The following is a 26,775-nucleotide window of genomic DNA, read 5'->3' on the forward strand; positions in this document are numbered from 1 at the left end:
ATCCACTTATAAAGGAATGGAAAGGTTATCATTTCCCCCACCTTATATTATAGTACGTTAATTACTTGCATATAAGATTATCTAGGCATAGAATTTATTCTAGCTCAGATTTCTGTTTGTTTTGTCTTCTGATGTAGAATGTTTTGTTGGTTTATTTATTATACTCACGGGAAGCTTATCCTTTAAATGATGATCTTACTTTAATTAGTGTAGGTAATTGCATTCAAATCAGTTGCCGTATTAAGACTTTCTTGAGTTTTATTTCCTGGGCTTAATAAGAACAATGTGTTATTTTGAAATATCTTGAGAAAGCTGCAAAAGTGAGGATTGAGTCTAGGAACCTCTGTTTATTAGGGGGACACCTTATCCACTGTAATGTATCTGTATTGTTTATTAGGGGACACCTTATCCACTGTAATGTCTCTGTATTGTTTATTAGGGGGACACCTTATCCACTGTAATGTCTCTGTATTGTTTATTAGGGGAACACCTTATCCACTGTAATGTCTCTTTATTGTTTATTAGGGGGACACCTTATCCACTGTAATGTCTCTTTATTGTTTATTAGGGGGACACCTTATCCACTGTAATGTCTCTTTATTGTTTATTAGGGGGACACCTTATCCACTGTAATGTCTCTTTATTGTTTATTAGGGGGACACCTTATCCACTGTAATGTCTCTTTATTGTTTATTAGGGGGACACCTTATCCACTGTAATGTCTCTTTATTGTTTATTAGGGGGACACCTTATCCACTGTACTGTCTCTGTATTGTTTATTAGGGGGACACCTTATCCACTGTAATGTCTCTTTATTGTTTATTAGGGGGACACCTGACCCACTGTAATGTCTCTTTATTGTTTATAAGGGGGACACCTTATCCACTGTAATGTCTCTGTATTGTTTATTAGGGGGACACCTTATCCACTGTAATGTCTCTTTATTGTTTATTAGGGGGACACCTTATCCACTGTAATGTCTCTGTATTGTTTATTAGGGGGACACCTTATCCACTGTAATGTCTCTTTATCGTTTATTAGGGGGACACCTTATCCACTGTAATGTCTCTTTATTGTTTATTAGGGGGACATCTTATCCACTGTAATGTCTCTTTATTGTTTATTAGGGGACACCTTATCCACTGTAATATCTCTTTATTGTTTATTAGGGGGACACCTTATCCACTGTAATGTCTCTTTATTGTTTATTAGGGGGACACCTTATCCACTGTAATGTCTCTTTATTGTTTATTAGGGGGACACCTTATCCACCGTAATGTCTCTTTATTGTTTATTAGGGGGACACCTTATCCACTGTAATGTCTCTTTATTGTTTATTAGGGGGACACCTTATCCACTGTAATGTCTCTTTATTGTTTATTAGGGGGACACCTTATCCACTGTAGTGTCTCTTTATTGTTTATTAGGGGGACACCTGATCCACTGTAATGTCTCTTTATTGTTTATTAGGGGGACACCTTATCCACTGTAATATCTCTTTATTGTTTATTAGGGGGACACCTTATCCACTGTAATGTCTCTTTATTGTTTATTAGGGGGACACCTTATCCACTGTAATGTCTCTTTATTGTTTATTAGGGGGACACCTTATCCACTGTTATGTCTCTGTATTGTTTATTAGGGGGACACCTTATCCACTGTAATGTCTCTTTATTGTTTATTAGGGGGACCCACTGTAATGTCTCTGTATTGTTTATTAGGGGGACACCTTATCCACTGTAATGTCTCTTTATTGTTTATTAGGGGACACCTTATCCACTGTAATGTCTCTTTATTGTTTATTAGGGGGACACTTTATCCACAGTAATGCCTCTTTATTGTTTATTAGGGGGACACCTGATAAACAATAAAGAGACATTACAGAGGATAAGGTGTCCCTCTAATAAACAATAAAGAGACATTACAGTGGATCAGGAGTCCCCCTAATAAACAATAAAGAGACATTACAGTGGATCAGGTGTCCCCCTAATAAACAATAAAGAGACATTACAGTGGATAAGGTGTCCCCCTAATAAACAATAAAGAGACATTACAGTGGATAAGGTGTCCCCCTTATAAACAATAAAGAGACATTACATCTGTATTGTTTACTGTAATGTCCCTTTATTGTTTATTAGGGGGACACCTTATCCACTGTAATGTCTCTTTATTGGTTATTAGGGGGACACCTTATCCACTGTAATGTCTCTTTATTGTTTAGTGTCATTTTCTAGACCCTTTGGGTGATGGTTAATACCACAGCCCCATTAGGGATTTATTATCTAAGATGTTATTTTACGGCTATCTTTGACCATTACATCTACTATTCCATCACCACCATAATTGCATTATTTACTTTTTCATAGTTATACATTTTACGTTTTTGTTCTGTAAGACTGGATGCTAGAAGTGTGTTCTCATTCATTTTCAGCTGCATAATTTGGTTGCCAAGGAAATCTTGGATATCTTCGAGACCAAACTTCGAGACTGGCACCTGCAGAAAGACCCGAACTTCCGCTGGTGTGCTCATGTATGATCCACAAGTTAACCCTTTTCCACTCAGATAAGCGCTTTGACACATTAGAAAATAAAAATAAATTAAAGACCTTTGTGAATAGATTCAAGTTTTAAAGGTTCCATTTCCAACCCTAAGATACTGGTGATCAGTAAACAGCATAAAACCTGAACAGTTACTTGCAGGCTGTTTTGATTTTATGCTGGTTGCATATAGCCATTTTTACTTAGCCTCTGAGCAGGAATGGGTTAAGAAGACAAATTCATTCAAAAGTAAAAAATATATTAATGTTATATGGCTAGTTAAGTAGTTAGTAGTAATTGATAAATATTTATGAAACTTCTTGAAATATTCAGTTTAATTTATGTTTTGTGGAAGTAGACATTTTACCATGATAAAAGACTTGTTTACTTTATAAACTGTTAACAGGTTTAAGTTCTATTATTCCCCAATGCGAATTGAATATTTATATGATATCTTGACTATCAGATGGTAGAGGGTTCTATGTAAGCATCACTTAGCCTTATCATTGGTAAAAGTCTAACTCTGAGACTAAATGGCAAGTAAATATTCTTAGTGTAAAAAAATGCCTTTTTGCATGTTTGATGGCATGTTTGAGTTTAATTCAGTATTAGAGTTATCCCGATTTTGCCAAAATAGTGTTTTGTGTAAATTTCTGGACGCTATAATTAACTGAGAGCATTATCTGTCTTCTATTGCAGTGTGTGACAGGGTTTATTTGGGACCAGCCTGACCAGTTAGAGATAATTTGTCCCTCGTGCAGAGAAAAGACCTGCTTTAAGTGCAAAAAGAAGGTAACTGGTTCAGTTCATTGTCACTATATTTGTTGAGTTTAAAAGCATCAAGGTGGGGCGTGCTGTTTGCAGTGTCAACTTTTAGCTTGTTGCTTCTCTAGTGGCCACTTTGTTGGTCCAATCTTGATGACATTTGTTCAGAAATGTTTATCTAGCAAATATCTCTTGGCTGAGCTCAAGTTTGGGTCAGGTGTCCAAAATCTTATCACCTTGTCATGTCTTAGGAAAATCTTGTTACCACTCTAGAGGCCACAATGATGAGAATTATCTTAATGAAACATTAAATGTTAATCTTGACAGTACCTAGTCCAATTGAGAATCTGGGTCTTATGCGAGAAAAAACAAGGTCACCAGGTCAAATCTTAGAAAAATCTTGACACTACTAAAGAGGCCAAATTTATGGCAAAATTTGGTCAGAATGTTTATTAACACAATATCTAGACCAAGTTCAAAATTGGATAACTTGCGTGCATAAACTAATATACCTGTTATTACCTTAAAGAACCTTGTTACCACACAAGAGGCCCCATTTATGACTCAATCTTGATGAAACTTTGTCAGAATGTTTATCTGGCCAGTTTCTAGGCCAATTTTTTAATCTAGGTCAAATGCGTCTTTAAACTAAGTCACAAGATCTATTGTTAGAAAAGCCTTGTTAAGATTCTAGAGGTCACATTTATGACTTAATCTTGATGAAACTTGGTCAGAATGTTTATCTGGACAATAACTAGGCCTAGTTTCAAATCTGGGTCAAGTGCTTCTAGAAACTAGATCACCAAGTCAAACTTTGAACAACCTTGTTACCTCTAAAAGGTCATATAGAAGACTCCATCTTGATTAAACATGGTAAGAATGCTTTTCTTGAAAATATGTAGTCTATGTTGTAATCTGGGTCATGTGTTTAAAAATTAGGTCACCAGGTCAAATCTAAGGAAAACCTTGTTACGACTACAGAGGCCTCATTTATGACTCAGCCTTGATGAAACTTGGACAGACTTTTTATTTTAACAATTTAAAAGTCATGTTTGCAACAGGGTCAAGTGGGGTAAAAAACTTGATCATCAGGTCTTCATTAATTGGTGTATGTGAACTGAGGTTAGTTTGAAAGGGCCATCATGGCCCTCTTGTTCTTTATGCTGTGTTTGATACAAGAGAAAGGATTTTGTATGACTGAAATTGAATGTATAATAAGTATTTTTACAATCATTACACTTTCCGTATTAAAACCACACACCTTGAAATGAAATACATGGCATAGTAAATTTAATTTTAAAGAAGAAACACATTTTATCTATGCCAACTAGAATATATCTGGTGGTTACAAGGTAGAAATTCGTCTCTTTTGCGCTTTAAAACTTAAAAATAATCGGGTTTGTCGAAATGGATGTATACGTCTAGAAATCCTACTTTTGGTTTTAAAAGCGGTACCGTTTGAAAATAATAAATTACTTGCTAACTAGGCTAAAGATTTAATAAATCTATCTCAATTAGAAGATATCTGGTGGTTACAAGGTAGAAATCCGTCTTTTTTGCCCTTTAAAACTTAAAAATAATCGCCTTTGTCGAAATGGACATATAAGTTTAGAAATCCTACTTTCGGTTTTAAAATTTAAAAAAAAATTAAATTACTTGCTAACTAGGCTATAGATTTAATTACAATTTTGCACACTTTCAAATTGCATCTATATGTATTGATTAACATGTACTTCATTTCAAGGTGTGTGGCTTTAAGTGTAAATTACACTTAACCATTTTAACACTCAGAAACAAATTGAAAATGGCTATATGCAACCAGCATAAAACCAGAACAGCCTGGAAGTAACCTGCAGTCTTTCCAGGTTTTATGCTGTTCGCTGCTATCAGTATCTCAGGGTTGGAAATGATTCCTTTAAAATTTGAATCAAGTAAGAAAGGTCTTACATTTAATTTTACTTTCTAAGGGAGTTCAAATGCGGCTAAGTCTGTATCTTGAGTGGTAAAGGGTTAACACAGATAGTGTAATGATTACAAAACACACTGAATTGTTGTATCTATGACTATCAGTGGGAGGACCAGCACCGTGGCCTGACATGTGAGCAGTTCACTCAGTGGAAGATTGATAACGACCCCGAGAGACAGAGCAAAGGAGTTCAACTCTATCTCGAGGAAAATGGCATTGGTAAATCTAAATATTAGTTTCATTCTGGAAAAACTGGACTTAATTTATGTGCCTTAAGTGTCATCCCAGATTAGCCTGTGAAGTCCGCACCGGCTAATCAGGAAGAGCAATTTCAACCTTAACTGGATTTTTGTGAAGATACTTAATATAAACAAAAAAGTATATGAAGGCAGAAAGTGTTGTCCCTAATTAGCCTGTGCAGACAGCACAAGTAAATCTGGGACGATACAACGCACATGCATTTAGCTCAGTTTTTCCCAAATGAGGCTCGTTTCTTTACACACAGGTTTTCATCAGTTGCGGTTGATGACAACATTTTCATGATAGGCAGTCACCCCACTTAAATATTATTTTGTGTCCACAGTTTCAGATTAGCCATCGTCTGTCAGTCCTTCCTATCTTCTGTCTTTTTGTCCTTCCATTTATCGTTCTCATTTTTTGTGTCGCCCATATTTTAAAAAGATTGCTGCTTGAGGGTTGAAACTTATCAAAATATATCAACCAGCATGTGAACATGTGCTCCTTTAAAAGTTTGGAAGTTTCTACATAACAAGAGTTGTGGTCATTTTTTAGCACAAAATGACAATTTTTCAAAATTGTTTGGCATGTAACTTAAAAAGTATTGTTGCTAAAGGGCTGTAACTTAACAAATATATATTAACCATCATGTGAACCTGCGTTTATTTTGATTTGCAGGTTTATGACAGAGCCTGATTTATGGCGCCTTTTAATGATGTGGGTGTGTGTTGCACATAACTCCTGAAAAAGTATCACTGCTAGATGGCTAAACATGTACCAAATATTAACCAGCATGTAAACTCGTGCACCTCAATAAGATTTGACAAATATTAATGATTTTACCATTTCACAAAATTTTATGTCAACGAAAATAAATGAAACCACACTAAATGTAGACATTTTTAGCTCGACTATTATATATGAATTATATATAGTGGAGCTATCCTATTCACCCCAGTGTCGGCGTTAGCGTGCAAATGTTAAAGTTTTCGTACCACCCCAAATATTTCCTATGTCCCTTGACATATTGCTTTAATATTTTGCATACTTCTTTGACATGACCCCAACCTACCGAACGTCTTCGCTTATAAGACGGGTTTTTTTCCTGAAATTTTCAGGCATAATGTGGGGGGGGTCGTCTTATAAGAGCGTCCTCAGAAAAAAACTGAGTTTTTTTACCGATTTTTGCGAAGTGATAATCGTTTTTCTGATGACGATAAGAAACTACTTTCATTTTGACAGCAGATACGCCACTTATATCATTATGTTTTTATCTACATGTATCTGTTTAGAATACTCAAGAGTTTATCATCGAATGTAGATTTATTTAAACACATGTGTATAAATAAGTAAGAACTGTTATCAGTGTTCTATTTTTTTTTCAGCAATGTACAGCAGATCGTTTCTACTGTGGCGGTGGAGAATCAGCGTTACGTCGCTTATGTCATTAATTTGATTACCGGTAGTTTGGGAGCGTTTGTTGTAAAAATCCAAAATATACGTTTATTTATTTTTAAATGTATCACTTTCATTTTTAGCTCATCTATTTTTTGAAAAAAAATTATGAGCTATTGTCATCACCTTGGCGTCGGCGTCGGCGTCGGCGTTGGCGTTGGCGTTTGCGTCGGCGTCCGGTTAAGTTTTGCGTTTAGGTCCACTTTTCTCAGAAAGTATCAATGCTATTGCATTCAAACTTGGTACACTTACTTACTATCATGAGGGGACTAGGCAGGCAAAGTTAGATAACTCTGGCGTGCATTTTGACAGAATTATGTGCCCTTTTTATACTTAAAAAATTGAAAATTTTGGTTATGTTTTGCGTTTAGTTCCACTTTTCTCAGTAAGTATCAATGCTATTGCATTCAAACTTGGTACACTTACTTACTATCATGAGGGGACTGGGCAGGCAAAGTTAGATAACTCTGGCATGCATTTTGACAGAATTATGTGCCCTTTTTATACTTAGAAAATTGACAATTTTGGTTAAGTTTTGTGTTTAGGTCCATTTTATTCGTTAAGCATCAAAGCTATTGCTTTCATACTTGCAACACTTACTAACTATCATAAGGGGACTGTGCAGGCAAAGTAATGTAACTCTGACTGGCATTTTGACAGAATTATGTGCCCTTTTTATACTTAGAAAATTGAAAATTTGATTAAGTTTTGTGTTTAGGTCCACTTTATTCCTACAGTATCAAAGCTATTGCTTTCATACTTGCAAGATTTATTAACTATCATAAGGGGACGGTGCAGGCAAAGTTATGTAACTCTGACTGGCATTTGGACGGAATTATGGGCCCTTTATACTTAGAAAATTGAAAATTTGGTTAAGATTTATGTTTTGGTCACTTTACCCCTAAAGTATCATAGATATTGCTTTCATACTTGGAACACTCACAAACTATCATAAGGGTACAGTAAAAGGACAAGTTGCATAACTCTGGTTGTCATTGTTACGGAATTATGGCCCTTTTTTGACTTAGTAACTTTTAATATATGGTTAAATTTTGTGTTTCGATCCACTCGAAGTATTAAGGCTATTGCTTTCAAACTTCAAATACTTACATGCTATCATGAGGTTACTGTACCTGGCAACTTGAATTTTACTTTGACCTTTGAATGACCTTGACTCTCAAGGTCAAATTATTAAATTTTGCTAAAATTGCCATAACTTCTTTATTTATGATTAGATTTGATTGATACTTTGATGAAACTACTCTTACCTGACATACCACAATAGACTTCACCCAAACCATCCCCCGTGCCCTCCCCCCCTCCCCCCCCCCCTAATTTTTTTTTTTTTTTTTTTTTTTTTAAGATCATCTCACAAATGACCACCACACCCTCACACTATACCCCCACCCCACCCCCCCACCCCACCCCCCCCCCCCCAAATTTTTTTTTTGATTTTTTTTTTTTTTTTTTTTTTTAAGATCATCTCACAAATTATCACCACACCCTCACACTATACCCCCCCCCCCCCCGATTTTTTTTTTTTTTCGCTTTTTTGGAAGATAATGTAATAAATGTCCACAACCCCACACTATACACCCCTCTTCACTCCACTCCTCCCTCCTTTGTGATTGAAAATGAGAGTCCCTTCACCTTTAAAAAGAAAATAGATGAGCGGTCTGCACCCGCAAGGCGGTGCTCTTGTTATGACTAATGTTTTGCATATTTTGTTCCATTTTCAGGGAATGCAGGGTAACCGAACGCGATTCTTCAAAATCTGTACCTGTTATTTTTCAAAAATAAAGCACCTATTTGTTTCAGTGCTTACAGAAAACAGGGCATCTAATTACCAGTATACCACAATAATAACACCACCGTTATAATTGTAGCACAAATCACTTGTCAAATTCCCGTAAAACTCCCATGTTGTGCACACGCTATTGTCAAAGATGACAGTTTGTTTATTGCCGAATGACTATCAACATTTGTACCCGTTATCTAGCCGTTAAATCGCAGTTTTATTGATACATTGTACAGATAGTACTGGCCCCTTACTGGCTTACACATGGCTTCGTGCTGTAAATAGCCAACAACTAACTGACAGACGATACTTGTGTTTATTTAGCCGTTAATTAGGTGTTAAATTGACGCAGATGGCATTATACATCCAACACTAATTAACATAAAGTGACTTACCTTGTATTTGATAGGTCAATATGATGCATACATTAATTGTTTAGTAATTTGATTGGTTGCAAACTTACAGAACGCAATCATACTATCAGAGATATAACACACCGATTTTCATAATCGTCATTAATTTCCAAAGTATTATATTTGCACTCGATTAAGATAAAAGATGTCCATGAAGAGAAAGAGAGCGTCATATGACGTAAATTTTAAGCTCAAGGTTGTTGAGTATGCGAAATCGCACACCAACTGTGCTGCCGAGCGCGAGTTTGGCGTGACAGAAAAAATGGTTAGAGACTGGAGAAAAAAGAGCCAAAGATGTTGGATGAGTCCAATAAAGGGCTAAAGAAGATGTGGACGGTGCTGGCACCGTATGACGATTTGGATGCAAAGGTTCAGGAGTGGATTATGAACCTTCGCACCAGTGGTTACATTGTGACGCGACCAGCAATCCGCCTGCGAGCGCTACAAATCGCGAAAGAGATGGATGTAAAGGACTTTAAAGCCTCTAGCGGGTCTTACGTTGACTGTAAAGTAACATCTTTTCATAAGTTTGTTATTGATTTAAGAAATTCAAATGAGTTTGACATGGGGTCCATTGGCAACATGGACGAGACCCCCATGTTTTTCGCTGCCGGGGAACAGGACAGTGGATTTGAAGGGGGCCAAGACGGTGTCAGTCAAGACAACTGGCGTTGAAAAGCAGTACTTCCCCGTCATACTGTCATGCCTAGCGGACGGCACTAAGCTGAAGCCGGCTATAGTGCTCAAACGTACAACCATGCCGAAGGAGAAGCTGCCTGCCGGCGTGGTCGTATACGTACAGCCCAAAGGATGGGTGGATGAATCGATTTTGAAGGACTTGCTGCGCGACGTATGGTTTACTCGCCCTGGCGCCTTGCTGAAGCGCAAGTCATTACTTGTATGGGACATGTTCCGGGCCCACCTTCTTGGGAGCGTGAAGGACCACCTAAAACAAAACAGGACTTACCAGATGGTCATTCCGGGAGGGTGCACGTCTCTCCTACAGCCCCTACACGTGTGCCTGAATAAGCCTTTCAAGGTTAATATGAGGGAGCGGTGTAACAACTGGATGGTTTCCGGAACAAAGGAGTGAACAAAGGTGGGAAACCTGAAACGACAGGACATTGCCAGGGTGTGCCAGTGGATCATTGATTCATGGGAATCAATACTGGCGGCAATGGTAATGAAGTCGTTCCTGAAATGTGGCATCTCCAACAGCCTGGATGGCATGCAGGACAATGAACTGTTTGCCGATCTCGTCTAGTAGATGGCAAATGGAAAGGCTGGTGCCTGCGAGAGTGAGAGTGTTGTGAGTGAGATAGATGAATGTGAGGACGATGTTGGAGTGTATGATGACGGCGTGAACGAGCGAGAGTTTCTTGAACTGTTTGGAAACGATGATGACGATGAGGATTTTGATGGATTTTAGTTGAATGTTATGTTGTTATTGTATTTTTATCTCTTTATATCGTTTGTTTACGTATATGATCATGCTAAACTAATAAAAATGCTCTACAAATACAATTGATATAAAACAAATTCCGTCTTCTGTTGTTCTTGTTGTAGTTGCATTGTAGGCGTGCGATAATTAATAATACAATGATTATATTGTAAATATAAATAAATAAGTGTTATATATATCCATATATGTGGAGTACCGGCACCTGAAAAACAAAAATATTAATATACATATAAACCCGGCATTAAAATAGGTCAACGTAAATCAGTGAACGAATCCAATAACGAGCTTACTTGGTGTATTGTACTTACTTACAAAATGGCCGACCAACAAATTTTGACTCTTGACAATTTTTCTGATTTTCGTCCTTAAAAAATTGCCCGTCTTATAAGCGAGGCCAAGCAAAATACAGCCGATCTGGGACATAAAGTTAGGGTCTCATCTTATAGTCAAACCGTCTTATAAGCGAAGACGTACGGTATAAACAAAAGCAAACAACTGTATCAAGCATTTTGTAAGCATTATGGCCCTTATTTCACTTAGAATATGCATATTATTGATAAATCTATGTAAAAGTTTGCGTACCACCTCAAATATTTTCAATGTCCCTTGACATATTGCTTTCATATTTTGCAAACTTCTTTACCAACATGTTCCCAATCTATAAACAAGAGCAGACAACTGTATCAAGCATTTTGTAAGAATTATGGCCCTTTTTTGTCTTAGTAACTGAATATTTTGTTAAATTTTGTGTTTATATCCACTTGACTTCTAAAGTATTAAAGCTATTGCTTTCAAACTTCAAATATTTTCTTACTATCATAAGGGTACTGTACCTGCAAAGTTCAATTTGACCTTGACCTTTGAATGACCTTGACTCTCAAGGTCAAGAGTAAATTTTAGTTAAATTGCCATAACTTCTTTATTGATGATCAGATTTTATTAATACTTTGACAAAACAACACTTACCTGAATTCCACAATGGATTCCACCCTAACAATACCCCACGCCCCAACCCAGAATCCCTGCCCTTCCGCCCCAAAAAAAGAATAATATTTTTTTTTCCTTTTTTTATTTTTGAAAGATCATCTAATAAATGACCACACCCACAGTATACCCCCCTCTCAACCCCCCCACCCTAGCCCCCCCTCCCCCCAAAAAAAATAATTTGTTTTTTATTTTTGAAAGATCGTCTAATAAATGACCACACCCCACATTAAACCCCCCCTCAACCCCACCCCACCCAACCCAAAAAGAATATTTTTTTCTTTGAAACATGGTTAAAAAAAAATAAAAAAAAATTATTTACTTTGTTTTTGAAGGACCGTCCAAACTTCCCACCCAAGCTATTGCTATCAAACTTGAAATAAAATCTTATTAGTTTGTTTTATGTCTTTACAAATGTTTAATAGAGTGTTGAAAATATACCTGAACTTTTACCTTGACCTTATTGAAGAATTTGAACAATTACCCCATGATGGCTTACGTTACACTGTCAAGCACTCGAATAGTCAAGCGCACTGTCCTCTGACAGCTCTTGTTTTATTTCAAAAGTTTAGTACAATATACATATACAACACCTTGCATATTTTTCATTCTTAAGTTACACATGTATGTTTTATTGTGCAGACTGCCCAGGCTGCAAGATGCGGTACAGTCTGGCCAAGGGTGGCTGCATGCACTTCACGTGCCCCCAGTGTGGATTCCAGTTCTGTAGTGGCTGTCAGCAGGCGTTCCACAAGGATGGGGTAGGCTTCTTTTTAGTGCTCAACTGTCTCCTATTGAGACACACTCTGGGAAAACTGGTCTTAATGCATGTGCGTTAAGTGTCTTCCCAGATAAGCCCATGCAGTCTCTTAAAAATGAAAATCCACTGAGGCAAAAATAGTTGAGCCCGATTAGCTTGTAAGGACTTCACAGGCTAATGTTGGACGACATACATTAAGCCCAATTTTCCCATAATGAGGCTGTATTACCTGAAAGCCTAAAAAAAACAGTTCAAAAGGTTTTCAGTCAACCTTAGCTTTAATATATTTTTCGGCGTAAGCTGTCTTAAGCCAGCTTTTCACCTCTCCTGACCTTTGTAAGTGTCCAATAAAATTCAAATAAAATTTCCCGCGGCTAGGTACGAATGAATACACTTCATTTATTCCATTGGCTGATTTGAGTATTCCACCAGAACATTGGAAACATATCCGCGTCTTTGTAACACTGTTTTACTGCATGAAACAATTTTATTTCTAATGAAAAGGCTTGATAGATAGAACAGTTTTACACTCATTTCTCGACATCAATACAGTTTGTGCGTACACCTTTTATTTTCAGAGAATTACCAGCGCAACGCGTTTATATTTAAAGGCTATGTTCTCATATTTAGTACTTACTTCCATATTCTTGTCAACATGTTAACATGTAAAAGTATAAAGAGCAGTGGAAGCGAGGCCTCACTTTAATACATTGCATTTCAACCCGGGTCATTTCGCGGCCAGTGTATGAATGTCAGAGTTTATATACAGGTCATCACCGGAGTTCGCGGCCAGTAAAATAATAGTTATATAATAAATACGCTATCCGTGAACTAGGTGACCTGGACTTTTCTTTAGACCAGAAATATATAGATTCTTAATGTGTTTTTAACAATACAATGATAAATATTATTTTTTATTATTATTCCACCATATTGACCAATGTATTAAGCATGAGCGCGATGATTATCGATACTGTTAATAATCGAATCGAATAGCAATGCCCGAAAAACCATTAAAACAGGTTTGTTCGAAGAACGCGCCTTTAAATACGAATACTTCTCGTGTGGCCGGTTGACTCGTATGTTTTAATTTCACTTCCATTCTTCTTTTGGTTTTCTGTTTTGTATCTATAGGTTTATGACCAGCAATATGTAATAATGTAAAATAAGCCGCGAAAACTCCGCGTATTATCCCGTACTGCGTGTGATGCAGCTAAGAACTGTACAGAAAAAAGACATTCGCTATCCTTGATCTCATTCATTGAACTATCAACGCTGTATATCTTTTTTAAAGATATTTCTTGTTCATGTTCCCCAAACAACCTACAATTGTAGACTGAAAATATGCATTACATTTTGTATTATTAATAAACGTGTGTTTCCAGTGCCAATTCATAATATATCTCTACCTCAAGTATGCAACAGTTACATCTGTAAACTGAAACTAGTCTTTATTAAGCACATTTGATTTACGCTTTTTAATGGACACCTTGCTCTTAATTAGCGAGGCTGTTTTCGGAGGAAACCCGAGCTATTGTCATAGCCAGCTCGTCGTCTGACGTCCGCCGTAGGCGTCGTGCTAAAACCTTAACATTGGCCATAACTTTTTAAATATTGAAGATAGCACCTTGATATTTGGCATGCATGTGTATCTCATGGAGCTGCACATTTTGAGTGTTAAAATTTCACGGTGAACATCATCCTTCAAGGTCAAGGGTCGAAAAAACAAAGTCAAGGGAATTAATAAGCTTTAAATGGACATAGTTATCTGACCTGCCCAGGTATATATTTTTGTTAAATAAATCAAAGCGGCGCAGTAGGTGGCATTGTGTTTCTGACAAACACATTGTGGTAAAAGGTCAAGGTCATGGTCATCCTTTACGGTCTACGGTAAAAAATTCAAACTCAAGGGAATTAATTAGCTTGAAAAAGGGAGATAACAAGTCAATATTGAACATAGCCACTTTATATATTTGGCATGCATGTGTATCTCATGGAGCTGCACATTTCGAGTGGTCAATCACAGTCACGGTAGTGGCTTTTAATTATTTGCTACTAAAAATAGAGATTTGTTAGAGACAATTATTTTCAAGGGAAGTAATTTATATAATTATAAATCTCATATTATATATTTCCTTACCAAGAATTGAAGTTCTTTTCACAGTTACTGTACAGATTTATTATTTTGATTATTTATAACTCAAATAATTGATTTGTCAAAGTTTTTTTTAAAGGATGTAATTATAATTTCTTTGATGTTCATTACATACCTGTGGACTTATGTCCATAGATACATGATCGACTCTGGCTATGATCTCTTTTAAACCACAGGCCTTGGTTGTCAGTAATGTCTGACATTGTCATAATTGACTGTGAGACCCTCCCCCCCCCTCCCCCCGGTTGGATTGGACAAATTTCAAGGGAAGTAATAAGCTTTAAAGGGAGATGATTTCTATACCTGCCAAATGATAGCGGCGCATAGGGGGCATTGTGTTTCTGACAAACACATCTCTTGATATAATGATCATTTCTTACCTGTTCTAATTTGTGAGTGCTAGTTTTCTTTAAATACCAGTGGACTTATGTCCATACATACATGATGAACTCTGGCTATGATCTCTTTGATAAACCACAGGCCTTGGTTGTCAGTAATGTCTGACTTGGTCATTTTTAACTGTCTACAGACCCCCCCCCCCGATTGGATTGGACAAAATGCAAGGGAAGTAATAAAGCTTTAAAGGGAGATGATGTCTATACCTGCCAAATGATAAATAGAAATTTGCTTTCAAAGTGGCGCAATAGGGGGAATTGTGTTTCTGACAATCACATCTCTTGTTGGGTCACTAGGTCAAAGGTCAAGGTCACTGTGACCTCTAAAAAAAAAAATTCTGACAAGCTTTCGCAGCCGAGCGTGGCAGCCGTTATGTGGTGCTCTTGTTTTAAATAAACAATAACCATGTTTTTTGCTAGACTTGCAAGTTGCTGAGATCATGCCAAGCAAAGGGCCTTCACTGCCATCACCCTCGCGATTGCTTCTACTATCTCCGTGACAACGATGTACCCCAGCTGCAGAAACTCCTCAAGGTATTACAGTTAAACAGAGTTTAATGCATGTGCGTAAGTGTCGTCCTTGAATAGCCTAGCCTGAGCACAGGCGAATCAGGGACAACATTTTACGCCTAGATTAAATAACAGAGGTATAACAGATGGTGCTGTATAAGTCAGTGCTGCATTTTCCACCAGACAATGACTGTTTTTGTTTGAAATATAATTGAGCCTATCTCTGGGAAATATGTCTGTGCAATCTGCACAGGCCAATGAGGGACAACAATTTCTACTTTATTTGAATTTGATTTAAAGGAAGTCTTTTCTGAGCGAAATCCAGTGTAGGTTGAATGTTTTGTCCCAGATTACCATGTGCAGACTTCACAAGCTAATCTGGGACAAGATTTTACGCATATGCATTAAGCCTAGTTTTCTCAGAGCTAGGCTCATTCTATCTTAACACATGCCCTTAACTATAATCTGGTGTGTGTGTTCTAGAACCACAAGGTTGCGTTCAACACCGACCCCCCAGAGACGCAGGCAGACCGGGCTCACTGCTTTGTGATGGAGCAGAAAGAGAGTGGAGTTCAGAAGAAGGACGAGGCATGCGGCAATGAGACTTCACCGGGCATGGCGGGACTTTGCAGGTCAGACTGGCAACCTATGTTCCAGCTAAAAATGTTGACACGTTTGTTGTCCCTTTTAAAACCTATTTAAATTAAAGACCTTTCTTAAAAGATTCATGTGGAAGCCTGTGCAACAGTATCTATTAACTGGCAAATATGAATAAGTCTTGGCCTAAAATTATGTCAATGTCGAAGATAAAAATAAGATCAAGTGATGTTAGATTTGGATGCAAAGCGTTGTAGAAAGTGGTATTAATGTGCATCTTGTTGTGTGTTTACCATTTGCCAGCTTTCAAAGGTCAAGGTTACACTTAGAGGTCAAAGTCAAAGAGGTTGCTGTTAGCTTGACCAGAATGTAACTTTGTCATTCATCATGCATTAAAAAAAAAAAATCCTTAAATGACCCCTATGAGGATATGTTATATCCGGAGTAACACCCGTTTCCGACCTTCTTGGTCAAAGTCACATTTAGAGGTCAAGGGTCAAATAAGGCTATGCAATAACTTCAATATTCAATCAGCCATTTTTAGCTCGCCTGAGTACAATGTCATGGTGAGCTTTTGTGATCGCCTTTTGTTAATCGTCCTTTGTGCGGCATCATCATAAGCCGTGTTAACACTCTAGAGGCCACATTTATTGTCCAATCTTCATGAAACTTGGTCAGAAGATTTTTGTCCCAATAATATCTGGGATGAGTTCGAAAATGGTTCCTGTTGGTAAAAAAACATGACCCCAAAGGGGCGGGGCCTTTTTCCTTAAATGGCTAAAGTAAAACCTTGTTAACACTTTAGAGACCACATTTGTTGTCCAATCTTCATAAACATTGGACAGAAGATTTGTCCAATGATATCTGGGCAAGTTCGAAAATGGCTGTGGTTGATTGAAAAACATGGCAGCCTTTAGTAAAACCCTGTAAATAATTAGAGGCCACATTTATTGTCCCATTTTCATGAAACTTGGTCAGAATATTTGTCTCAATTAATCTTGGATGAGTTCTGGTTGGTAGAAATACATGGCTGCCAGGGGGTGGGGCATTTTTTGCCTTATATGGCTATAGTAAAACCTTGTTAACACTCTATAAATCACATTTATTGTCCAATCTTTATGAAACTTAGACAGAACATTTGCTCTAATGATATCTTGGATTAGTTAGACAATGGTTCAGGTTAGTTGAAAAAAATGACCACTAGAGAGTGAGGCATTTTTCATTATATGGTTATTGTAAAACCTTTTTAACACTCTTAAAGTCACAATTGTTGTCCAGTCTTTATTGAACTTGGTCAGAACATTTTTTTTTGTAATAATATCTTGGATTAGTTTGAAAATGGTTCCAGTCTGTTGAAAAGCATGGCTGCAACAGGGCGGGGCTTTTTTCCTTATATGGCTATAGTGATACATTGTTTACACTCCAAAAGTCACATTTACAGTTCAATATTCATGAAACTTGGTCAGAACATTTGTTCTTATGATATCTTGGGCTGCATAGAACAGGTCAGTTCCTTTGTGTCTCAGGGAAGCGACTTTGGGCCTTTAAGGCCCTCTTGTTTAATTAATGACCACATAAGTCCACCATGAGACATAAGTCCACCATGAAAAGAGGATGTGTCAATGTTGCATCTGTTTTGGAAGTAGGAACCTCAAGGTCAAAGTAAAACTTGTTTAAGGTCAATTGTTATTTAATCAAGGTTTTCCACAAATATTAACCATGTTGAGAAGATGTGTCTTTCAAGGTCACACTAAAGTCTAAAGGTCAAACATGTTAATGATGCAGCTTGTTAAATAATTACAATATGAAATTGACAACTGGTGTGATATGTGTTCCACAGGCATCTAGCTAATGATGTAAAAATGTAAATTTGCAATTTTTATAATCCTAAATGGTTAATTGCAAAAGTAACCCTGTGGTATACCTTGCCATTTTCAGTAACCACTATAAGGAGTACCTGGTGAGTCTAATCAACAAGAACAAGATCGATCCCATTGAGATCATGGACATGGATGCTCTCAAGATCCTGATCGAGAGAGACGAGAAACAGATGCCGCCCCTCAACAAGAACGAGACCGAGGCTGCATATAGAAAACGAATTGAGAAGGTTTGTCTGCTCTTTGCTATTCAGTGATCTTAAAAGCAAATGTCATAATGCACATGTTTCACCAGTTCAATCCTTGTTTTGCGCTATTTTAGTTAGATATTATTTTATTTGTATTGTTAGATTTCAGTACAAAAACTAAAATATTCATTATTAAAGTATTTTGATTCATGAAGGTCAGTGTCTATGGTGAGCAATATTTATGAGTAGTGTCATGCGAAAATGCACTTATGACATATTAATCTCCATGCAGAGTTGTTGTTCCTTGCTCTCACATACAACCTCTGCCATCACAAGACAATCCTTCCAGATTTGGTAGGATTTTATTTTTGTGTTTAAGTATGAAAGTATGAAAAGTCATTTCGTTTTCTTTTATATTTTGAAAATAGTGTATACGTTTCAGTTCAAACTAAAAATAACCTAAATTAAAAAAAAGTAAAAATAACAATGGTAAAATGATTTACCACGGAGGTTGATGCCATATATGGCAAAATGGGGCAGTCTTGTCAGGAGCTTCACTGTCTGCTTATGAGATCACGAAACTTAACTTGATATCAAACACACTTTACAGGCTGATTCATGACATTGGATCACAATCCATCCTGGTCAGAGAGTAGATCTTATTTCATTAAAACAAAAAATACCATAAAAGCATAGAATGTCATCATAGATAATCTGGAACACAGCACTCATTGCTTTCTGGTGACAGTTCATGCTGCTGTATTAAGCAAGGTTTTCTCACAACATGATGCAATCAATGCCTGTACGTTTGGACTTTGGTACATAGTTTGTGTATATATAAACAATAGTGTATTAACTTGTGTTCAAGCTATACGAACACTTTGTGGAACACTTAAAAGCAAGTCATTCCTATTAAATTATCAATTCATCAAATAGCAAGATTTGGTTGGAATGATGTTTCTATATGTATGACAAGACCAAATCTTGCAATTTATAAAACAAATTATCTTTAATGGTTTTGATTACCTTCAAATGCGTTTACCAATCAGTTTCTTTGACAATATTTCAAATTCCAGCGAGTGTCTGTAGTTGTTTCTTCTTCAAACGCCACATACATATTTTGCAAAATGAAAGAATGTACTTTCTAGCTATTTTGCTTTTGATTTCAACATAATTTAGAATTCCAATATTACCAAATATGAGTTCCTGTTTTCAAAGGTTGGCCTGGTTATCCAGTTTGTTGAACTTTAGTCTGGCAATCTGGGGTTGTCTGTTACTTATTAAGCCTCGTCCTGGTTAAACTAGGTTTAATGCATGGGCATGAAATGTTGAAATACTATTTAACATCTGTATTTACTCCACGACTGATAAAAGGAGAGGCTTGATCAGGTAAGATTACAGACGAATTTTGGAGAGGTAAGTTGACTGCCATTATAGAACTGAAGTACACATGTACTGTTAAATATGCTGAAAAATCACTGCAGACATACTCATGTTCAATGTTTGAATGGTTTTCTATTATTTTCAGTTCATCAAGGATAAATTGAAGTTGCACAGATAACGTGGTGTGGTGTAACCAATAAACGGTAAATGTGGTTATGTGTAACCCATGCTCAGATTACATGGTGTGGTGTAAACAGTGCACAGTTAATGTGGTGGCATGAAACCAGTGCATATATAAACAGGTGACGTGTAACCAGTGTTTTTGTTGATTGTTATGAAGAACATGCATTGCAGAATGATATGGTTAAAGAGTTGTTGTACAACATTATGTTCATGACTGAACATTATATTCTTTTCATTCCGGATATTTGATTAGGGTTTAAAGGGATCTTTTCACGCTTTGGTAAATTGACAAAATTGAAAAAAGTTGTTTCAGATTCGCAAATTTTCGTTTTAGTTATGATATTTGTGTGTAAACAGTAATACTGAACATTTATCATGGTCTAATATAGCCATTATATGCATCTTTTGACGATTTTAAAACCTAAAAATTATAAAGCGTTGCAACGAGAAACGATTGAATAATTTGGAGAGTTCTGTTTTTGTCGTTAAATTTTGTGAAACCACGAAGATTGCTTATATAAGGTATAAAATACGTCAAGTATGTGTACTTGGCGGAATAGCTCAGTAGGCTAAAGCGTTTTTACTTCAGGACTCTGGCAGGACTCAAGGGGTCACTGGTTCGAAACCTGGTCCGGGCAATGTTCTTTTCCTTTTTTTAATTTTATTCTTGATTTTTTACTGGAGCTTTTACGATCCAATGTTTACATTTATCGATATAAAGCATTTAATGAATAAGTTAAAAAATGCCAAAATCTGTGAAAAGGCCCCTTTAAGAACAAATGGTAACAACAGATTTTTTAGCCTTTTGTCAAATTTGTTAAAGGGAGACTAAGCGTGTGTTTCATTATCGTTTAAACCAAAGGAAATATATTGTGAACATTAACTGATTAAAAGTGTTTTTGATGATTTTTTTTGCATCTGAACATGCTTCTGTTTATTCAGGCTGTGCAACTTTGCATAATATACTTAATTCTCCTGTTCAAAAAGTGAATGTGATCTTATAATGCATGAAATTGCATTTTGTGAGATCATTTACATATGGGCTGCGCTCTGTGAAAAAGGGGGTTAATTCATGTGCGTAAAGTGTCATCCCAGATCAGAGAGGACACTTTCAGCTTTTATGATATTTTCTGTTTAAAGAAAGTCTCTTTGTAGCAATAACCCAGGTAAGGCGGAAAGTGTTGTACCAGATTAGCCTGTGCTGTAGCCACTGCACAGGCTAATCTGGTACGACATTTTACGCACATGGGCATTAAACCCCCTTTTCACAGAGTGGGGCTCATATTAAATATTTGTGAATCAACATGAATCAACATAGTTATATTACCAAAGATACGGAACTCAACACTTGTGAGCATATCATTGTAACATTACTTTGTTTAATGGTTGATGTCATTCTAAGTATTGGGGATGCATATTTGATTTAATGTAAATTACTATGAAATTACCCATGAATGTAATCATCTTTATGTTCGGGAATGACTATGAAATTACCCATGAATGTAATCATTATTATGTTTGGGAATGACTATGAAAATACCCATGAATGTAATCTTTATTATGTTTGGGAATGACTATGAAAATACCCATGAATGTAATCTTTATTATGTTCGGGAATGACTAGGAAAATACCCATGAATGTAATCTTTATTATGTGCGGGAATGACTATGAAAATAACCATGAATGTAATCTTTATTATGTTCGGGAATGACTATGAAAATACCCATGAATGTAATCATTATTATGTTTGGGAATGACTATGAAAATACCCATGAATGTAATTATTATTATGTTTGGGAATGACTATGAAAATACCCATGAATGTAATCTTTATTATGTTTGGGAATGACTATGAAAATACCCATGAATGTAATTATTATTATGTTTGGGAATGACTATGAAAATACCCATGAATGTAATTATTATTATGTTTGGGAATGACTATGAAAATACCCATGAATGTAATTATTATTATGTTTGGGAATGACTATGAAAATACCCATGAATGTAATTATTATTATGTTTGGGAATGACTATAAAAATACCAATGAATGTAATCATCTTTATGTTCTAATGGATATAAAACAAAGTGTGCTGTTAAGTGGACGGTGATACTCTTTTCTATACCATAATCTTCTTTATACATGATTTAATGTGCTTTAATTGTAATGAAACATACAATGTCCATGTGCTATAAATGTGCTTTAAATGTAAATCCTGTACAAAAAATTGGTGCTGTGCTTAACATTTGCATGAAAGCGTAAAGTGTTGTCTCTAATAAGCCTGTGCAGACTTCACAAGCTATTCTGAGACAATAGTTTACAAACATACATAAAGCCCTGTGCTCAAACATATTTAACTGAGCTGGCTCATGAACTGGTAGAGCCTTTTAAGAATCTATATTATCTTGTATGTTAATATATGTCAAATATTATAAGTTTCATATTTTTATTATTTTTGTTATTTGAAATGGCTGCTTTTTTTGTTCTATTATTGTAAACATTGTTTTGATTTTAAACCGTGTGTTAATGCATTTTTATAAGTGTTGTTTGTTATGTAATCAGGAATTTTATTCCATATTGTGTTAAAAAAAATTAACTTAATTAAATACCAACATTATTTAACGACTTATTTGTTGTTGTGTTTCATTGTTAGATTTTAAAATCAGTATTGTTTTCAACACAAATGTACAACACTCTGAGATAGAGCTGTAACGATTCGGCTCGATGCATCGAAAAACCGGTTCAACGCCGCCGATTCGATTTCGATACCAATACGGCCAATTTCGATTCGATTCACTGCAATCCCGATCGATCCGCATTTTAAACTTGACTTTTCAAATCTGTCGTCTAAACTTTCTTGTCATTTGTAATACGTCTTGTGATTGGTCAATAGCCAATATGGCATGCAATGAATGAATGAATAACATGCTGAGCATTACATCAGCCAGTAAAATGGCTTCTTCAGCCACGCTGAAAGACGCACCGTTAAAATAAAAATAAAAAGTATGGGAACATTGCTGTTACTAAATTATACCCATGTGATGTTTTGATATCATTTTTTTTCCTCAATACATATGGTTTGTTTACTAAACTGTGTGCATTCTGTTAAGAAGTCAACTGGAAGTTGTTTATATACTTACATTTTTTTATTCTGTTAAACACGTGTGATACATTGTGCATTTTATGTTGTTGTTTTTAAGAATAACTCAACAGGAAGTTTTGTTCAATAAATTTGTTACTTTTAAAACAATGTTGCGTTTTTAAATTTTATTAAAAAAATTAAACACTTTAAATGTTCAACATAATAAGTTAATAACAAATACCAAACATATTAATGCATGTCCTGGACAGACCAAACATGAACAAGTTTGCAAAATAAGCAGCAAATAGTTTATTTTGAATCGAATCGAAAATAATCGAATCGAACCGTTTGGTATCGAAATCGAATCGAATCGAATGATGGGTGAATCGTTACAGCTCTACTCTGAGAGTTGTCGCATATTTTGGAAGCATGATTACACATGTTTTCGACAAAACGGTCCAAGAAAAAAATCTTTATTGTGAGACGCGTTCTAGGAAAAATGTGTGGGGCCAGATTAGGCTGTGCAGTCTCCACAGGCTAATCAGGGATGACACAGCGCTTTTATGAATTTTTTTGTTCAAAGGAAGTCTCTTCTTAACAAAAATCCAAGCTAGAAAAAAAGTGTCGTCCCCAATTGACTGTGCAAATAGCACAGGCTTATCTTGGACATCTTCTGCACATGCATTAAGCCTGTTTTTTTTGCTAGATTATGTCTGACAATAAAGATTGAAATTTGGATTATCATTTGCCTTTAATGTATATACCAGGTTTCATGATAAGATCTTGTATAATTTCTTAGTAACTGCAGTTATAAGTGTTCGTATTGTGTAAGGCCACGACTTTTTTTTTATTGGTTTACAAAAATTATTTTGAAAATGGTCCATCGGGCGGTCGAAAAAAAAAAAAAAAAAAAAAAAAAACATCATTGGAAAAATAAGTTAATACTAATAACATCAGAACAAAGACATCATATCTTTTATAACCTTAACACAGAGACGAAAAATCAAATTATGCAATGAAACACATCTATATCTTCAAATGAAATGAGTCACCTAAAAGCACATTTTGTAACATCAGGCAATTTTAAACACTCCATTAAATGACATGCGTTCTTCTCCCATTAAAACGAAAAACTGCGCTTCATTTCCGTAATTCGATGCGCACCATTACGCAATGCGATGCCCGTTGCATAAATCTTATATAAGATAAACTACTCATACACAAAGTATGTGTTTGCTCTTATTGGACTTATGACATCGTCCATGAAAAAAAATCGAGGTAGATCGATCCCCGCGTCGTCGCGGTAAAGTTGTTGTTGTCATGAAAACTCGTTGATTTACAAAGCAAAACGTCTTATTTGAACTGACGCGAATTAATACAATCATATTTGTCAACTTGGCTTTTGCTTTATTTTGATAATTTAATCCAAAGTTTAATGTTAGCAAGTGTTTTTACTGGAATTGTAAACAAGGAGCCAGTTAAAGTCTTACGAAAATGTGCAGTCTGTGTGAATTGACAGTTTGACGTCATCAAAGGAAAGCCGCTTGCTGTCTGAAGCAATAAAGCGACAAATTTCGCGCCGACAAAATTGGCTTCCTTTGTCTAGCAATCAACATGCCGAACCAATCGTGCGTTTGTTTCTCAATTGCAATCCTCCAATTTAATTATAATTATAGCACGTGCATAGCTCCGCCTTCGAATCTTTTGCAGAGAACGGAGGCGGAGTTTAACGGTTAATTGAGCTAGTATTTTACGCAAGTTGAGTTCCGATTTGCCGAAATTACTCGGCCCTAAGCATTAAAACGACAAATACATTTATCAATGAATTTCCGAGATATACCGATTTGTTCCGATTTCCAAACTTTCTGTACAGTTCCTATAAACTATGGCGGACGTGTTTACAAAATTCCTAAACACATATATCGTAAATAATGGCAGTGTTTTATTGGATTATTTATACTAATTATCAAATTGCAAGGTAATACTTTTTTATCTACTATAATATCGGGTTTGTTTAATATAATAAACATGTTAAACAATATAGTTGCGTCACAGACTCGGAAATAAATTTTGATGCGGTCGACATTTTACTGACGCTGATTTTCCTATTGTCTGTAATTAAATAATTTTTGAGAAGTGCCCATAAAAGGACTGGTCGTACTGTGTTACATTGAAAAATATCCCGATCTCTGTAATATATGTAAACCAATCGTTGATTGTACTTACTTGATTTTATTCGCAACCGTACTCAAACCGGATCGTTTTTTTTTCTCGTTTCGCTCGTTTTTCAGTGCGGTCGGGAATAATATATATATAAAAAAGACGATTTTCCGATTTTATTTTTTTTCCCATTTTCCAAAAATTAGGGTCGGCGGTTTTGTAAACCAAGAAATATAAAAGTCGTGGCCTAACTGTCATCTGGATTTTGACCTGTGGTGAAATAAAATGTTGTGCATAATTCTGTATTACTCTTTATCTTAATACACAGTTTCATATTTCAAAACGGGACGTATTATAGTTTCACCCTTGGCGGGCGGCGTCCACAGCAGTTTCCACTCTCTATTTCAAATAGTATTCATCTGATCTTCACCAAACTTGGTCAGAAGTTGTATCTAGACAATATCTAGGTCAAGTTTGAATATGGATCATGCCGGATCAAAAACTAGGTCACGGGGTCACCTAGTGCATTTCAAGGATTAAGCATGATTTCCACTCTCTAATTGAAGAAGTTTTGATCCGATCTTCACCAAATTTGGTCAGAGGTTGTATCTAGACAATGTCTAGGTCAAGTTCGAATATGGGTCATGCCGGGTCAAAAACTAGGTCTCGGGGTAACTAAGTGCATTTCAAGGATTTAGCATTGTGTCCGCTCTCTAATTGAAGTAGTTTTCATCCGATCTTCACCAAATTTGGTTAGAAGTTGTGTTTAAATGATATCTAGTTCAAGTTCAAATATGGGTCATGCAGGGTCAAAAACAAGGCCACAAGGTCACTTAGTGCATTTCAAGCATTTAGCATTATGTCTGCTCTCTTATTGAAGTTTTTTTATCTGATCTTCACCAAATTTGGTCAGAAGTTGTATGTACATTATATTTAGGTCAATGTTAATTGTGGGTCATGTAGGGTCAAAAACTAGGTCATGAGGTCACTTAGTGCATTTCAAGCATTTAGCATGGTGTCTGCTCTCTAATTGAAGTAGTTTTCCTCTGATCATCACCACATTTGGTCAGAAGTTGTGTCTAGATGATGTCCAAAACCTTCAAACGGGCGTATCTTGTGACAGTTTGGCACTCATGTTATGTTTTTGGAGAGGTATTTTAGTCTTTGCATATGGACTGACAACAGTCAGACAGAGGAAAAGAGGTCAAAAGTCAGTCCTCTCCAACAAAATGGAACGGAAACAATAAAGATACCTCACAGCATTAACAGCCACATAATACATTTAAAAACGAAGAAGACCAGAGTTTACAAATTTTTTATTCCATAATGAGAGAGTACAATATAAATAACACAATTATCAAACAAAATGATGTAACAAATAAACATCAAACATGATGCACTCAATAAATAGTCTTGTAACAATATTTCACCTAAATATATCATATTGGTGTTTTTAATTCTTTTTTGTTACTCTGTGAATGGGTCAAATTAAGCTAAGAGCACAAATCTCATACATGTATGATTCAGCAACTTGCAGTGTTGTATTAACTTTTTGTGAATAATTTTGTTTCTAATTCAAAGCTCATGGCTTTAATGAGCTCGTTGTAATGTAGAACAAGCTCTTCATATCAGTCGTGTTTTGGGAAAATGAGTCTTATATCATATGCAGCGCAGTCTGGTCAGAGGCTTTAGACCACAAAACTTAACTTTACAGTGGGCTCACTTCTCAGGCTGATATGGGATGATATGTCATGCATATGCACTGCTTCACAATCCATCCCTACTTTAGATTATAGAAAGTAAGACCATATTTCCTTAAAACAGAACATACCATAAATGAAGACTGTTTCATCCGAGGTAAGCC

General features: G+C 36.0%; 1 protein-coding gene across 15 annotated transcripts in view; it reads left to right on the forward strand.

Annotated features, from left to right (window-relative positions):
* Positions 1–26,775, forward strand: part of LOC127846658 (uncharacterized) — a 195,282-nt gene that overhangs the window by 95,635 nt on the left and 72,872 nt on the right. For 5 of the 15 annotated variants that reach the window (XM_052378100.1, XM_052378094.1, XM_052378110.1 and 2 more), the window contains exons 21-24: positions 15,349–15,462; positions 15,922–16,070; positions 17,974–18,142; positions 19,629–19,920. The exons of 2 other annotated variants lie outside the window; for them this stretch is intronic. In XM_052378100.1, coding sequence (XP_052234060.1) covers positions 15,349–15,462; positions 15,922–16,070; positions 17,974–18,142; positions 19,629–19,661 — 465 coding nt within the window. In that variant the 3' untranslated portion in view covers positions 19,662–19,920. Of the gene's footprint in view, positions 1–2,431; positions 2,531–3,237; positions 3,331–5,373; positions 5,489–12,260; positions 12,380–15,348; positions 15,463–15,921; positions 16,071–17,973; positions 18,143–19,628; positions 19,921–26,775 lie in introns of those variants that run through there. 8 more of the 15 variants (XR_008033599.1, XM_052378101.1, XM_052378109.1 and 5 more) reach the window with 7 other exon arrangements.

The sequence above is a fragment of the Dreissena polymorpha genome, chromosome 9, assembly GCF_020536995.1.
Source record: "Dreissena polymorpha isolate Duluth1 chromosome 9, UMN_Dpol_1.0, whole genome shotgun sequence".
In the NCBI taxonomy this organism is placed as follows: Eukaryota; Metazoa; Mollusca; class Bivalvia; order Myida; family Dreissenidae; genus Dreissena; species Dreissena polymorpha.